Raw genomic sequence first — 18,194 nt, forward strand, 5'->3', positions numbered from 1 at the left:
ACTTTTGCGTCATAAGAGCTCAATGTGTGTCAGGAGCTATGGGTATTAATTCAGTGTGCCTGAATATGTTTTTTAAAGTGCGGGTAGTAGTCTTAAGAAATTTGAACCATCCCTTTAATCAAGTCAAGTCAGCAGACCACCAAACTAACAATCTGGAATTTCTGAACATTCTGCTTTTGGTTTCTAGGGGAAAGTTGAAGAGATGCTGACTCATAACAGGGCTGAATTTCCACATGTTTATTTCTGGCTCACAAGAGCAAAAGAACAGGAATACTGCCTGGAAAGGGTCTTTATTATACTATGATGTGGAGGGATGAATAATACTTAACTAATTGAGGCAAGAGGATGTGGGTTAAGAACAAATTATTTAGTCAGCTTACATTTTCATGTGGTGAGAGTAAAAGTATAATGATGCGAGTCTTTGCTGTCAAGCATTCACAGTCCACTTGGTTAAAATAGCTTTATTCAATATGAAAGACTTATGTTAATAAAAAAAAATAAATCACAGTAAATAATCTCATTTATAAAAGCGAAATGCAATATTTGTTGTTTCCTGAGCACTCGGTAAACTAGGAAAAACAGGAAGGGAATGAATTAAGCTCCTCTTTGTGGAACACAACAAAAGAAGCGTCTTTGAAATCTAAAGGCCACGCATGACTTGAAGTCTAACAGAGTAAAATAAACAAACTACAACAGTAAAAAACAGACTGATAACAGTAGCTGCCACATGGCTATTTTCGTCGTATTAAAACTGTGGAAGCATCTCGTCCAGTCTATTTGAGAAGTAATACTTTTTACGGCAGAAACGGTCAAGCTTGTAACATGTTTTTGATTTGCTTGGAGGTAGACTCATCATTCAAATGTTTCGTTGTGTACCTGTGAGAGTCAAGAAAGAAATGCTCTGAAATACAATAGACACAACACGGCAGCAGAAATATACATGTTTTAACTAAAAATGGTAAACGCTTCATGCATTGAGCTTGTTTATGAACATTACAAGAGCGTTTTGGGTGCCTGAAAATGAGAGTACAGCTGAACTTATGCAAACAATGTCGCAGTTTTATCGTTGTGTTTATATTTTTGATTATTATTAAATCGTTGGTAAAAAATGTGGATATTTGTTGGCACCAATTGCCTTGTGGGTAATGTGGCTACATATCCACTTGTTAAGTCGTGACGTATGAAATAATGTTTCTGTTCCGCTACTTATTTGAATTGAGAAAATATTAGTTTTTGACCCCTTTTTAGTGATATCACACATTACAGTAAATTTTATATATAATCATGGTGTACAAAACAGTCTCTGGACTTGCTGCTTCACAGACATTAATAGTTTATCAATTTATAAAAAACAAATCACTTTCTGGCCATATCAAATTAAGTATGGATAAGTATTAAGTATATATATATATATAAGTATATATATATATATATATATATATATATATAATATATATATATATATATATATATATATATATATATATATATATATATATATATATATATATTGCGATCGTGGTTTTCCAAAGTATTACATCACTTTGTAAACATTTATTAAAACCATTTGTTGAGTCTTCCCATAGAGTTTGATATAGCGCTTGGACCTGGAAGCCACTTCGTGTGATGTCACACTTAACAAGCGGATAGGAATATTGCACTTTTATCATCCCAAGTTCTGGCTCACAGACCTTATGCAATCCCACATTGTTAACAATTTTCGTAAATTAGACAGTATTTAACTGTAATATGAACAGTTTTTTTTACTGTAGGACAGTTATGCAGTTACATTAGGAAATATTACTGTATTTTACAGCAAAGATATACATACAATTCTGTAAATACATATATAGTGAGAAAATGGTTCTGTATATATAAATACAGTGTTTTTGCTGTAATTGATTTCCAGTAATTTCCAGTGCTGCCACTAAGTTACTGTAGATTTTACAGGAAATTGCTAACACTGCATCCCAAAATATATCTTAAAAATCTTTAGTAATATCTAAATTAATTAATTTATTTAACATTAAAAAGTATTTAATATTTAAATGTGCATTTTCTCTCATCAGATACAGAAGGTGTTTAAAATAACAGGTGTAGATGACCACTGAAACTCATTTTTGATGGATTGCCGTGCCACTTTAGGAGTGTAAATGCATCTGCTTGTTGAAAGCACATTTATAAATTGTACTTTTTTCCAACATAGTAAAAACAAAGCTGTCTTGTGTGTCTCCATCAACACTTACAGTGTGCAATGTTATATGGCATAAGTAAAGCAAACAAACCTGAGGGCATTAAGAAGCCCCTCCACACTGTTGGCCGGCTGATATCGCAGAACTTTAATGCATCCTTTCATCTGTATCACATGAAGACAGACAATTACATTATGTACTTCATTCATTTAAGCTCCAATTACTACAAGACTAAAACAAGTTGCTTTAAATAAATATCCTTTTCATTCAGAATAATTTTTTGTAGAACTAACTGAATGAAATCAGGTCTGTGTCTGAAATAGCTATTAATAGCAGCAAGCTTGCATGTTAATTGTTGCTAAAGTAACAAGAGGACAATGTCAGAATTGGAATTTCCACAGTTATTACTCAGAGAGAAGAAACGAACATTGTTTTCATCAATCAAGCCATCAGCTGTGCTTCTTGACATTATATTAACACATTTGGTAGACACTTTTATCCAAAGCGACTTGCATCGCACTGAAAGAACCCACAACATCGCTATTGCTAGTTCCATTCTCTACCATCTGAGGTACAAGAATACTTCTTCTGCATCTTCAGTGGTAACCGAAAATATTTACCGGAAATTCTACTAAATGTCCAAATTAAGTGAAGATTATACTCTTTAATTAAATCACTTAATTAAAAACAAATATTATGCCTATTATCACAATCTTTCCTTTTTAAAATTTTATCGAGTGAAGAACCATGCACGGTAATTTCACTGACCTTAGTTACAATGTGATATACAGTTGAAGTCAGAATTATTAGCCCTCCTGAATTATTAGCCCCCCTGTTTATTTTTTTTATTAATTTCTGTTTAACTGAGAGAATATTTTTTCAGCACATTTCTGAACATAATAGTTTTAATAACTCATTTCTAATAACTGATTTATTTTATCTTTGCTATGATGACAGTAAATAATATTTGACTAGATATTTTTCAAGACACTTCTATACAGCTTAAAGTGACATTTAAAGGCTTAACTAGGTTAATTAGGCATTGTTGTTCCGTAGACTATAGAAGCAAAATATAGCTCAAGGGGGCTAAAAATAACGACCTTAAAAAGGTTTTTAAAAAAAAATGTTAAACTGCTTTTATTCTAGCCGAAATAAAACAAATAAGACTTTCTCCAGAAGAAAAAATATTATAGGAAATACTGTGCAAAATTCCTTGCTCTGATAATCATAATTTGGGAAATATTGGTATTAAATATTTAAGTGAAAAAAATTAACAGCAGGGCAAATAATTCTGACTTCAACTGTAAATACATTTTTTAATCATAAAAGAAAGAACCCCCAGTAACACTCCAGGGTTTTTCCAATGAATATTCCAATGAAATAAAGAGTTAATGCAATCCCATTTTAATCCATTATTTTGAATATGCAGTGAAATAATTGTATTTACATTTTGAATCTGGTCTTTTAGTTTGCTTTGATTAATTAGGTAAGTAGGTTTATTTAGTAAGTATTAACACTTCTATTCATTACATCTGAAATAAATAAATTAATTAAAAGCTTGCTTTATCTTGTTTTATCTTTTTAATGTTTTGTCTTAAATTGACAGCCCTAACGATAAAGACCAAATATCCTGTTAGTTGATGCCAGTAAATAATTTTCAAAGAGCAGAATAAGGCATACATCGATTTTGGAGGATTTGACGAATGCTCCAGCCGGATGAACATAATCGTAAAGGATGATCACTCCCACCATCACACGCAGACAAAATAACACTGTGTCCTCACTGGCAAAACGACTGCGGTACTCCCTGATCAATACACACACAGAGAGAAAGAGAAGATGAACTACAAAGACACACCCTATTTCAGAAGAAACAATGATTAAACACAAAACAAAAGTCAACTCACGGTGTCTCTAACATGACTTTACACACACTTGCCATCGTGCTCAGACAATCTGTTGTGTTCTCTACAGGTAGTTCTGCATGCTGATCACAGACATAGAGAGCAAAATGTTGCAGGAGAGTATATTCATGAGCATCTGGACTTGTTTACTTAACACCTATTTGAGTGATCAGAGCTGCGTATGGGATATCACACTCACTAGAGTTGACCCAACACCTACCTTTGATACAAATTTAGTTGTGGCATCGCTTAACGTTTTCAGCATGGGCGTGGCATTGGCGTAGAAGAGAGACATGCGATTGGCCAATTCGTTGTCGACCTCATTATGCTCCTCTGCCTGCGGAAAGAACACACATGGGGGTTTTATAGTATGTAAATGTAGAGGAGAAGATAAAAATCCATACTTTTTAAGATTTAAACTAAAGGGGTCAGTTGAGGGAGGTTATGGATGCTCTTTTACTTGGTCAGCTTTTACTTAAGTAGTTAATCATGGAAATGGAAGTGGAAATTAGGCATTCTGGCTGTGCTGGAAAGGCATTTCAGCTGACTTGAAACATTTCATTCATTACAGTATGCTAAAAACTGAATGTAAATCCTGCTTTTAATCCACAGACTGCAGACATGTCCAGAATTCCTAATACATGCTCCTCCACAGCCGAGCTCATGTTTCGGGAGATGAAAGCGCCTGTCGTAATTATTCCTCACAGAGAGTGCTTTTAATTGGCGAGGCAAGGTCAACGATCCTCTGTGTCAAACCCTGCTGAGCCGCTCCCTGATGATACAGCACGGGCTAATGAGACCAGAGCCGTTAGCGCACGTTAGACCGCCTCACCGTCAGCGAACGCACTTCAGCTCTGTGTCAGCTAAAAGATAAAAGCGGGCGAGTAAGAGGGAGACGTACGAAATAAATATCAAGATGGAGCCAACAAGATGTGTGTGTGTATCTGGTGTTTTCCCTGAGTCAGGATCTTATGCCACCTAATGATCCAGACCATTAGAGAACAGAAGAGCTCCTGTTAACCCCTGTGACACTGGCAATGGCGTAGTACTAAAACATTAGGCGTCTGATAATGAGGCGCATTTCCATAGAGAGCTGCATTACTCACAGTTTGGTTGATGATGCGCATGCGGCTCAGGGTTCTTCTGTAGTAGCTGAAGTCATTCTGGATGGCCGGGTTGGTCATCTGGTGAGAGAGAAAGAGGAAAAGGAAATAAGAGAAACGTTCTACCCCAAATTTAAGCTCATTTACCTTGAATTCAAAAGGTTAAACAATAGCTACGTTTCTATTCATACGTTTCTATTTTTATGTGCATTTTGGATATGCGCATAAAAAAAACATTTCATGAAAATGCCAAGATGTGCATACATTTTAAAAATATGTGCTTAAAAGATGTATGCGCAAAACTGAGTAGAACAAACTTTTTATTCGATAAGAAAAGATGCGCATAAACTGTGATGAATACATTAGCTATGTTTCCATCTAAAAACGCGAATTAAATTTATGCACAAAACTGGAATATCGTATAAAAGACGTGCAAATAAAGCAGTGTTTCCATTCAATGAGTCACAGAGAACAAAATCGTCACTCTCTGATAAACTGGCGCCAAATATCAATGATAAGAACAGAATTTGCTGTGGTAGGAGAAACTGCGTGAATCTTTGCTTTATTTAATAAATGACTCAGAAGACGATGCCGACAGTTTCCATCAACTGTTTTTTTATGCGCATTTTCAAAACTTTTGCGTATCTTAGCGTTTCCATCAAACATTTTTTTATGCGCATATCCAAAATGCGCAGAAAACTAGGTGGATAGAAACAGCTACTTTTACCGAACAAATTCCAGTAAGCGCTTTAAAAAATTTGATTTTTTTAGATCATGTGATGATAAAAATGTGTGTGAATGGACAAACCAGCAGGCTGACCAGATTGATAAACATCTGAAATGTTGTTTTGGTCATTCTAAAACACCTTAGCCATTTCAGTATTGGTGTTATTATATTATTAATTCCCTCCAGAATTGTCTAGAGCGTCTGTGCTCCACGTACACCTTTAAACACCACCAAGTGTTCATTGCATGTCGGCATTTGTCTTCTGAGGCACAAGTCATTTATTAAATAAGGGAAAGAGTCACTCAGCTTCTCCTGAGAGTCCGTTTTTACTAGAGCTTGGTGCCAGTTAATCAGGAAGTGACTATTTTGTTTTCAGTAGCTACCTTTCCATCCACCGATTTTTCTGGGCATTTTGGATATGCGCATAAAAACACACGCACATAACTGAGTAGGATAAACTTTTTATTCAATAAGAAAAGATGATTTTGTTTTAAGAGATGTGTGTAAATGGATAAACCAGCAGACTGACCACACTAACACATCTGAAATGTTGTTTTGGTCATTCTAAAACTCCAGTATTAGTGTTATTATATTATCAATTACCTCCAGAATTATCAAGAACATTCGTGCTCCGCGTCTCATGCCTTCAAATGCCACTATGCGTTCATTGAGTGCCGGCATACTGTCTTCAGAGGCGCTAGTCATTTATCAAATAAAGACAAGATATATGCAGTTTCTCCTAGCACAGAAAACTGAGTTTTAACTGTTGATATTTGGCACCAGTTTATCAGGAAGTGACGATTTTGTTCTCTTTGACTCGTTGGGTGGAAACGCTGATTTATTTGAACATATTTCATGTGATATTCCTGTTGTGCGCATAAAGTTAATTCACATTTTTGGATGGAAACATGGGCAATGAAACATAACTTTGATATGTATTGAGTGAGAAAACTGATGACAAAATACATTGATGCCCGTCAGAGAGAGAGAGAGAGAGAGAGAGAGAGAGAGAGAGAGAGAGAGAGAGAGAGAGAGAGAGAGAGAGAGAGAGAGAGAGAGAGAGAGAGAGAGAGAGAGAGAGAGAGAGAGAGAGAGAGACCAATAAAAACATCACTAATGCACTGTCACAGTCTGGTGTCTTTGTTGTGTTAGGTTACATGTCTGGTGTGTCAGTGTTATGTTGTGCCATTTTTCCATGTGCTTGTGTTGATGTCATGTGACTCCTTTGTTCGGTTTTCCCGCCGTTCGTTAATGTGTATTAGTTCCACCTGTGTCTCTCCCCTTTCAGTTCAATTACTTCTCGTGTATTTATACCCTTGTGTTCAGTTCAGTCTTTGGTCGGTACTGTATTGCCACACTCCCTGTCCAGCGTTTGACGTTTCCTGTTCCACTTCCTGTTTTGAGTGTTAATATTGTAAATAAATACATGTTTTTGATAACTCCTGTGATCTGTGTGTTTGTGGAGTGAGCGACCTGTGACACTCACATCCTAACCCTAAACACCCTAACCTAAACCGGACCACACATGTCTTGTTTACATTAAATAGAACATATGAAAACAAATGACATAGTAGTAGTGACAATAATACATAACACAACAATAACAAAACAGTACATTTAAAGGTGCAGTAGGTCTTCAGAAACATGTTTTGTTGTGCTGGGTGAAAGTCTCTTCACGTTCCAATAGTAATGATTAAAGTAAATGATCTAAATGTACCGGGTAAGGCATAAGACTAAAAAATGTTCATCCAATTAAAAATTGTCTGGCCGATAATTCCCATAATTCTGATAAGTAGCCCAAACTGTCAGTCAACAAATATAGATTTATACATCTGCGCACCTCTGTTCACACAGATCCGCCATTAGTGCGTTCATGTGCAGACAGCGGTAAAAACATGCTGAATCAAAACGTTTTAAAATCCTGAATCAATATTGGAGTTACTTTTTGCACTAATGACATGAACTAGTGGGTCGTCTACTATCATCTTTAATGAGTGTGTTGGTGATTTCAGGAGGCGTGGCTTTAGACGGCAGGGGAAGGACTGTTTCTCAAACATATTATGCTAACCAGTTAACATTTAGGCAGATCACCTACTGCACCTTTAACAATCAATATTTTAGGATTATTTTATAACGATCTAGAATTCTAAAATTCAGCTGCAGATGTGAAGGAATGGCAGAAGAAAGTAGTTCCTCAAACAAAAGGGTTTTTAGACTCTGCGTGTTTGATTTTCTTTTTTATATACACAATTATGCCATTGAACTGTTGTATAAGCACAATATCACACTCGTAGTAGTGCAAAATGGCTGTATATATTCACTGGTGGGACACTAGTGCTGATATACACCCATAATCGCACTGCTACTCGTGTGACATTGCTCATTTGTCTACTCATATACACAGCCATTTTTGCTCTTCTCAAAATACAATTTGAACTATTGACATTGTTCTCTGTTTTTCTGTGCATATCTATAGCACAAAATGAACAAAAACTACACCAAATAAATAGAAAAAACACTCTAGCCATGAAAACAACGACAAAAGATGACAACAATCCATAAAACAATGAAAGATAGTATCACAAAGGGTACAAAAAGGACAATCTTGACTAACATCAGAGTTCAACACAGAAACAAAAGCACAGACTATAAATCCACTATAAATCAGAGAGAGAGAGAGAGCGAGAGAGAGAGAGAGAGAGAGAGAGAGAGAGAGAGAGAGAGAGAGAGAGAGAGAGAGAGAGAGAGAGAGAGAGAGAGAGAGACATTAAATGCAGGACTGGCAGTTGAAAAAATTGCATTTATGCTGAATAAAGGATTGAGAAATGTGGCATTCATGAATTTTTCATTTCACAACGAACGTATGAATTGAAGTGAGCAAATTCAAAATCAAATGAGCATATGGCCATTTCATCCACCGCTGGCTCTATGACAGACTTCATCAATGGTGTAATCTACACTATAACAGATTCTCTGTGGCACCTCTGAAAGCGCTGTACTCGGTTCTCCATTAATATGACTAATTGGTTGCAACTGGACTTTGTGTTCCATTAGCTCAACTAATTAGCTGAATCGCATCTGTGATAATCAAGTTAACTAATTGGATATATAATTCCGTGACTTACAAATCAATTATATTATTCACATCGTCTATAGCAATTGCATTATGAGCGATACAGTACAGTAGATGACATCAGGATCTGAAAAAAGCAGAGTAGGATTTTTTGGTAGGATCAATTTGAACAGTTTTGAGTTGGCATGAAGTGAAAATGTATCCAATTTTCTAAATGCATCCCATAGAGCTTGTGAATGATCATTTATACATGTTCCTTTTGGTAATTATTAAACACTGTAATTGTTTAGCGGTCAAAAACACTGTAGATCATCACTTTTTAGGCTGTGCGTCCAACAAAGCATTTAATAAAAACACACTTGGGTGATTGAGAGCGCTTCTGGGCTGCAGCTATTTATTTATTTATATATTTTTGAGTTGAGAGTGAGACGCATACAAATCATTGGTAGTAACTGGATTCTAGTAGCTGATTCAACATATTGTATAATTAGTCTGTAAACTACAAACAGGGTTTCTGCAAGTTTCAGCAAGTTCAATTTAAGACTTTTTAAGATATTTTTTAAGACCATTATGAATTAAATTTTAGAGTCGTTCAGGGCTAAACTCTAAGGAGTTTTTCAAACGGCCCAGTTGAAAAAGATTTTTATTTGCCCTATCAAAGTTTTTTTTATAACTTAATAGGGAAAATCTAAATATTTTCCAACTGGGCTGTTTGATAACCTCATCACTATTACATCACATGCTACTATTTACTAAATACCGATTGCAAGAAACTAATTCTAAACAAAACATTGTTTGTATACTGAATAAAAATGCTAATCCAGCATGTGGCGCCTTTACAACAGCAGGAATTCCCTGTGTTTCCCTGGTTACTGCAGTAAACCAAGCAGCGTGATGTCAAATCTAGCAGGATTTTTTTGATTTTATAAACTACACAGCATCCCAATATTCAAAGATTAAATTTAGGTAAACTTCAGCATACTGGTACTGAATTTAATACATTGTAAAATAGCATTTAAAACATTTTAATAGTTTTTAAGGGCCTTAAACTTCTTTAAATTGATTTAACAATTTTGAATACTTTTTAGGACCCCGCAGACACCCTTTAAAATAAAATAAAAACTGAAAAATGTTTTAAAGTTTTAAAAACTATAATAAACTAAATGTATGCACAACAGTCTGTCCAGGTCAGCGTTCTCAGCAGTAAATACATGGACAACTTTTAAACAAATGTTATTGTAAGGAAAATAATTAAACCATTGTGGTAAATAGAGTTAAAAGTACATTTTTAAATAAAAAGTTAAAAGTTTTATTATTTATTTATTGGATGAGTGTTGACCAGATTGTGCAGTTACACATGAACAAATGAAAATTAAGACCTGTTTAAAAAAGATGTAACACCTGCAACACAATATTTCAGTCAATGTAAGACTTTTTAAGACATATTTAAGACCATCATGAATGAAATTTTACACTTGTACAGGCCTAAGCGCTAAGGAGTTTTTTCTGAATGGGCCAGTTAAAAAAGATTTTTATTTGCCCTATTAAACTTATTTTTTATAATTTAATAAATTTAATAAAACAATAATAATTAAAAATATATATTTTAGTTATTTCTGAGCTATATATTTTAAATATTGTGTCAAAACAAGCAAGCTCTAGTTGTATAAATACACCTTTTTCAACATAAACTTTCTTTAAAAAAAATGTGAAAAATGTTTTAAAGGTTTTATAAACTATAATAAACTAAATGTATGCACAACAGTCTGTCCAGGCCAGCTTCCTCAGCAGTAAATAAATGAACAAAGGAAAATGAAGACCTGTTTAAAAAAGATTTAAGACCTACAACACAATCTTTCAGTAAATTTAAGACTTTTTAAAGCCTAAAATGTAGCTTTTGAGATTCAAGACTAAGACCGCGTGGATACCCTGTACAAACCTCACAATCCTGCAGGCTTTTTAAAAACCTTGCTTTAAAAACAACTAAAATGTATGCCTTCACTCTGCTGGATACATGCTGTACTCAGTCATTTGTCATCAGCACAAACTAAAACCAATACAAAAGTACATGGAGTTGTCAGGCAGTCCTATTCAATCATCCCACATGTCAAAATTTAAGCAACAAACAATGCCTAGACTCAATTCCACATCCTACCTGTACCTGTTTTCTTTTCTGATAATTCATTATACAGAGATGTATTTGACAATACAAGGAGGAATGATCTGTCACTACTTCTGTTTTATTGTGACATGGCATGAAATTCAATTTAAATACCTCATTTCTAAATCAGTTGTTCCCAACCTGGCTCCTGCTCATATTTATGGTCATATTTATGTGAAAAAACTAAATGTTTTAATAAGTACTTTTTAGAAAACTAGCTGAGAAATTCAATGTTTTAAATGGTTTCCTAGCTTAAGTCACAAAACCTGGTGATGTCTTAATTTGAAATGGATGCAAGAATACTGACATGTAATTACTAGGCTTGTAAACATGATCTTAATGGAGGCATTTATTGTTCCACAGAGGTCGAGCTATTTAGCCTGTCAATTATTTCTTGAGCATCAGCAATGTATTATGTGCTTGATTTAGGCCCCGTTTACACCTGGTTAGACATATGCTGATATTTATTAATTCAATATATGATGATAATGAACAGCATAATATTGTTATTATGGGTACTTCCAATTTCAAAATACAGTGAATAATTTATTATGTATACTCTTAGAGAGTCTTTTAAACATATTCAAATTGTTGTACTGGAAGTGGTTATTCAGCTCAGCAGCAAATGTTTTAAAGACTTAATAGACTATTTATAGTTGAACTTTTTACAAACATGCTCCATTTGTTAACATCAGTCAATTTAACTAAACACACAATGAAAACTACAAAAGCTTTATTAAGCTTACAAGATTATTGTTTCTTAATGTCTAATTACAAATTAAAATTGTTAAAAGTCATAATTTCAGTCATTTTTAAACTAACTTTGCCTTAGTAAAAATGTGGTTCTTGCTTAATGTTGATTTTAATGGATTAACCAATGTTTACTAACCAGACGTCATTGTGAAGTGTTACCTACAGTATTGTTTTTAGCAACCTTTTTGCAATTTACTTTATTTGATACATTTGTTTACTCTGATCATTCATTTCCCTTTGGCTTAGTCCCTTTATTCATGAGAGGTCGCCACAGCGGAATGAACCGCCAACTTATCCAACATATGTTTTACACCGCGGATGCCCTTCCAGCTGTAACCCAGTAATGGAAAAAATCCATACACTCATTTACACACAGACACTACGGACAACTTAGTTTATTCAATTCACCTATACCACATGTCTTTACACTCTCAGAAATAAAGGTACGCGAGCTGCCATTGGGGTGGTACCTTTTCAAAAGGTACACATTTGTACTTAAAGGGTCCATATTTGTACTTCAAAAGTATATATTAGTACCTACAACTTTTAAGAGGAACACTTTTGTACTTTTACGGTACTAATATGTATCTTTGAGGTATTAATATGAACCTTTTAGGTACAAATTTGTACCTTTTGAAAAGTGTAGACTGTCTTTCCAGAGGAAACCCACACCAACAAGGGGAGAACATGCAGACTTCTCAAAGAAATGCTAACTGACCCAGCCAGGATTCGAAGCAGCGACCTTCTTGCTGTGAGGTGAGAGTTCTAACCACTGAGCCACTATTTTTTTGGTTATTATACATGTTAAAGTACCTTTTCTGTAGCTTAAGAGAATAGTGTAATATACCATACATCTTGACATAAGCTTCAACAAATAATTGCAGCATGAAAATTGGTATAAAAGGGATCGTTCACCCAAAAATAAAAATTGTGTCAATATTTATTCACCCTGAAATGGTTCTAAAGCTTTGTGAGTTTCTATCTTCTGTTGAACACAAAAGAAGATATTTTGAAGTTAGCCGAAAACCTGTAACTATTGACTTACGCAGTTGGAAAAACACAATGGAAGTCAATGGTTACAGGTTTTATTCAATAGATCTTCTATTGTGTTTAACAGAAACCTATAAACATTTGAAACAAGTGAAGGGTGAGTTAATGACAGAACTTTTATTTTGGTGTAACCTATCCCTTAAGGTGTGTTTTTTGTTAATTCTAACACAAGTAGATGATGCTTCCTTCAGTTGACCACTGTGAGGGTTAATTAAAATTGCATTTGATCAGACTGTTTACATGTGGCCGAATGCATTCAAACAGCCCAAAAAAACACCATGAAGAAAATCTTGAAAGACAAGGGATGCATTTGAAGTTAATATCAAATATAATCTATAACGTCAGCTGAAAATGCATGCACGCAGTACCAGGTGGAAATACAGCCTCATATTGTATCGTAAATAATTCACACATTCAATCTACACTCACATGAGCTAACAGCGTTAGTTCCAGAAATCTGCAGGTGAGTGAAACACATCATGTGCTGTATACAGTGTTAGGAAGAGATGATTCCACAGAGGAACAGACTGGGAAAATGTGCGGCATGGGTGTGACCTGAGGTTGCTTGGTTACCTTGAGCTCATCGAAGCGCAGCGTGAAATGTAAAATCTCAGCAAACTGGCGTGCCAGAGCCTGCTCCTGCTCCAGATGCTGAGTTGGGCTGCAGCGTGAGCTGGTGAGGTACTCCAGGAGGTTTTGCAGAGTGTCTTCTGCAAGAGACAGAAGAAACACCAGCGCTAATGCTCATGAAGGAGACTGTACACATAATACTGGGTTGTGCTCTCAATATTTTGATGTAAAACAGGCACAGAAACAGAGGGTCTGGCAGAGGAACACAGCTGTGTGTTTGACAGAGATGTTAGGTCAGTCTGACCCTTTGATGTTTCACCAGAGCCTCTCCTCCAGAGACAGAGCTGCCATTGGCTGCTGTTGATCTGTGATTAAGGGCCATGTCATGTTTAATTAGGTCATGACCTATTTCTCAACATCAGACCCTCCATTCTGAAAACACTAACAGGCAATGACAGACTGCACAAAAAAAACCTAACAATTACATTTTTCACAGAAATCAAATAATGTTCTGAGAACAAAACATACCTGTATCATTTTATTTTTAATATAGTGAGCTACATTTTAGACAGATTCTTTTATCAGTTTTCCCAGCAAAAAGGCCAAAGGCAGTGCAGAATGTTTTCACATCTCTGAGCAACACAGCAGCTGAATGAATCAGCTTTTGAACAAATCATTTGACTCAATGATCTGTTCAATAAATACTGCAACTTGTTGCATCTGTTTACATCTCACATTAATTTAACCAGGACAGGCCTTAAATATGTACTAGTACAAAAATACACACAAAAAATATTGTTTAATAATCATTATTAAATAAAAAATAAAAATAAACTGAGATTGTCAATATTGCACCCCCTAGCACCAGCATATTTTGCAGGCATTTTTGTTTTGAAAGTAAACAGAAAAAATTAATGGAGAAAGCAAAAGATTTTAAATAAATTTTTTAAATTATATTTCCTCATATCAAATTTTACCATTCCTTTTCCCTGCAGAGAAAATTTTAAACTGCAATTTAATAAAATATAAAATAACATATAACATAACAGTTAAAAGAAAACACACAGACTCTAAATCTTTTCAAGCTACAGTGTACCTTCCATAAAACATATTTATTTTAGGAATAATAAATGTGTCACTGAGATACAGTAGATCTGGGGTCTGTGCTGTTGCAGATGACGAGCTGTGTTTTGCTGGATGTGGTGAAATAAACAGGGTTTGCCCAAAAAGCGTGTTAATCCAATTATGATGCACCGCTGCTCTGTTTATGGCTTGTTCCTTGAGAACATGCGTTAAATCGAACCAGATCAACAACAGCACACTGAATATTAAGATATCTTGAACTCGAAGGCATTACTTGATGCAAAACACTATACAAATCTATACTAATCCAGCTGTCAGCTGTAGGCAACAGTCTGAAGACTGCTTGTATTGCTCATGTGACATTTTTATTAACGCCTCACATTAAACATATTTATATACACACATACAGTGCCCAGCATATATAAGTAGACCCTTCACAAATCTCTATTTTAAATTAATATTTTTAATAGGAAGCTATACAATATTATATTTGTGCATATACATTAGATTAGTCAGTAGTGAAGCCAAATCTGGAGCTTATCTAACAAAATAACTTACGATAACTGTCCAAAAACCAGTACATATAAATTTATATGTAACAGAAAAATATTAAATAAAAAATTTAAAAAGAGGAAAAAATCAAGAGAAGCAAAAATAAAAAAAGAAGAAAAATTTAGTTGAAATTTTTTAGGTTGTAATTTTTTTTTGCAATATTTTTCTTGAATTTAATTGTATTATATTTCTATTTCTAAATATGTTTGGTGACTAAAATACTATTTTAATAATTATATCTGTTTAATAAATCTGTTTTGTTTAATTGCGCCAAAATACATTGCCTATATTCACTGAGAAATGGATAAAAATATAAATTTTTTAAAATGGGGAGTACTCAATTATGCCGAGCACTGTACACATTACAGATAAACTTGGTTGGCAGTAAATACCTACTATATAATGTATTAAAAAGCAGTTGTGTCTGTCATGTATGCAAAGTTTAACTTGACTCATTCGCGTTGCCAGATCTAAAAAATTATATATATATATATATATATATATATATATATATATATATATATATATATATATATATACATATATACATATATACATATATATATATATATATATACATATACATATATATATGTATATGTATATGTATATATATATATATATATATATATATATATATACATATACATATATATATATATATATACATATATATATATATATATATATATATATATATATATATATATATATATATATATACATATACATATACATATATATATATATATATATATATATATATATATATATATATATAAAAAAACAAGCCCATAATCTTTTGTGTGTGTGTGTTTTGGTGTGGTATATTTACTAACTAACATCAATTACATTTATTATTAAATATGCATATAAATTCATATAATGTTATTTATTTATTTTATTTTATTTGTTTATAATGCTAATGCTCTATATTAACATAAAACCAGATATTAAATATTGATATATTCATTGATATTCATTAGTTATTTGCGAACAAGAAAATAAAAAAAATGTAAAATCATAAACAAATAAGCCCATAATCTACAAAAAAAAAAAAAAAAAAAAAAATCACATATAAAATTACATAAAACAAGACATCTCTGTTGTTGCTTTTAATTTCTAACCAGAATGAGACATTGATCACTTGTTTAGTATGACTATGTTCAAAAATACCAGATAAAGGGAATTTAAAGGGAACAAATCAAAATACTCATCAGAAAAACCCTGTATTACTACTGAAAGTTATTAGAAGACTTTTAAACTGTTACGATTTTTTTATTATTATATTGTTATAATTATAATTATTGTTATAAAGTTAATAAATACACTACCTGACAAAAGTCTTGTCGCCTATCCAAGTTTTAGGAACAACAAATAATAACTTGACTTCTAGTTAATCATTTGGTATCAGATATAGCTTATAAGATATAGCTTATAAGGCAAAGGTCTCTTAATTACGCTTATTTTACTAAAATAAAATATGATCATGCCTTGATTTTTAATTGTTTAATTAGGAGAGTAAGATCTGAGTTTGCTTAAACAAAACTCTTGTCACTTAACAGAAATAATGTACCGTATAGAATATAAAGTCATGGTGCAGTGGAAACAGAATTAATATTGTGTATGACTCCCATAAACTTAGAAGACAGCATTCATACACCTCTGCAATGCCTCAAATAACTCAATAATAAAGTCATCTGGAATGGCAAAGAAAGTGTTCTTGCAGGACTCCCAGAGTTCATCAAGATTCTCTTAGTTTCATCTTCAAAGCCTCCTCCTTCATCTTACCCCAGACATGCTCAATAATGTTTATATCTGATGACTGGGCTTTCCAATCCTGGAGCACATTGACCCGTTTTGCTTTCAGGAACTTTGATGTGGATGCTGAAGTATGAGAAGGAGCGCTCTCCTGCTGAAGAATTTGTCCTCTCCTGTGGTTTGTAATGTAATGGTGCAGCACAAACGTCTTAATACCCGAGGCTGTTGATGATGCCACCCACTCTGCAGATCTCTTGTACGCCTCAATACTGAATGGAACCCCAAACCATGATTTTTTTCTTCACCAAACTTTACTGATTTCTGTGAGAATCTTGGGTCCATTGAGGTTCCAATAGGTCTTCTGTCGCATTTGTGATGATTGGGATGCAGTTTAACAGGGGATTCAACAGAAAAATCTACCTTCTGCTACATTTCCAAATGATCAACTAGAAGTCAAGTTATTTTTCGTTGCTCTTACAACTGGAATTGACAAGAAGACTTTTGACAGGTAGTGTGCGGTTCCCCATCCGATAAAGGGTTAAATGTGCAATAAGTTAAAATATGTAAATTATTTGAATGTCTGCAGTGACAAACAAACTGAACAAACTGGATAAACTCACACCTGTATATACATATGGTTGACTATCTTGAAATGTTATATTGTCCTATAACTAGTATACACATGGCCATTATGACCTTAATTCTGTTATAAGACAGCAGGGTTAACTCAGCTCTTTGATTTTGTCAGTTAAATTAGGAAAGGCTTGAGTAAGCGCATATGAGCTGACGTAAGAGTAAGGACAGTTCAGTAATCCCTGCTCTTATATAATCTCTCTATTGCCAGCCACTGACGTGTGCGCTGCTATCATAACACTGATGAATCAAATCACAGATCATCATCTCACTTAAAAAAAAAAAATCAAAACACAGTCCAGAGCAGATGCTGGAACTACAGTACGGTGTGTGTTAAGTGGGTCAGTGGACCATAAAACCCTTTGAGGAATGGTGAGAGAGCAGATCAATTAATCACCCGAGCCTCTAGGTAAAAATACTACGTTATCATTTACAGTTTTGTGTGCAGTGCATATTGAAGTAAGGAGGAAAAAAAGACATACCCAGTTTTAGTGAGAACTCATAAAACTTCTTTAGTTTGCCAACCAGAGGGACCACAGCAGCCCACGCTTGCTCCTGCACACGCTCATCACTGGGATGCTGTATGGCCTGAGGAGACGACAAGTGCACACTTACTGTAAAAAGCAGCTGGG

General features: G+C 34.1%; 1 protein-coding gene across 1 annotated transcript in view; it reads right to left on the minus strand.

Annotated features, from left to right (window-relative positions):
• Positions 1–434: 434 nt before the first annotated feature.
• Positions 435–18,194, minus strand: part of fam49ba (family with sequence similarity 49 member Ba) — a 43,324-nt gene continuing 25,564 nt past the window's right edge. The window contains exons 4-11 of the mRNA XM_056477372.1: positions 18,045–18,150; positions 13,537–13,673; positions 5,203–5,280; positions 4,317–4,433; positions 4,100–4,179; positions 3,873–3,999; positions 2,286–2,356; positions 435–876 (exon numbers count right to left, since the gene is read on the minus strand). Of these exons, the coding sequence (XP_056333347.1) occupies positions 810–876; positions 2,286–2,356; positions 3,873–3,999; positions 4,100–4,179; positions 4,317–4,433; positions 5,203–5,280; positions 13,537–13,673; positions 18,045–18,150 (783 nt within the window). The 3' untranslated portion in view covers positions 435–809. The remainder of the gene's footprint in view (positions 877–2,285; positions 2,357–3,872; positions 4,000–4,099; positions 4,180–4,316; positions 4,434–5,202; positions 5,281–13,536; positions 13,674–18,044; positions 18,151–18,194) is intronic.

Source organism: Danio aesculapii, chromosome 2 (genome assembly GCF_903798145.1).
Source record: "Danio aesculapii chromosome 2, fDanAes4.1, whole genome shotgun sequence".
Classification (NCBI taxonomy): Eukaryota; Metazoa; Chordata; class Actinopteri; order Cypriniformes; family Danionidae; genus Danio; species Danio aesculapii.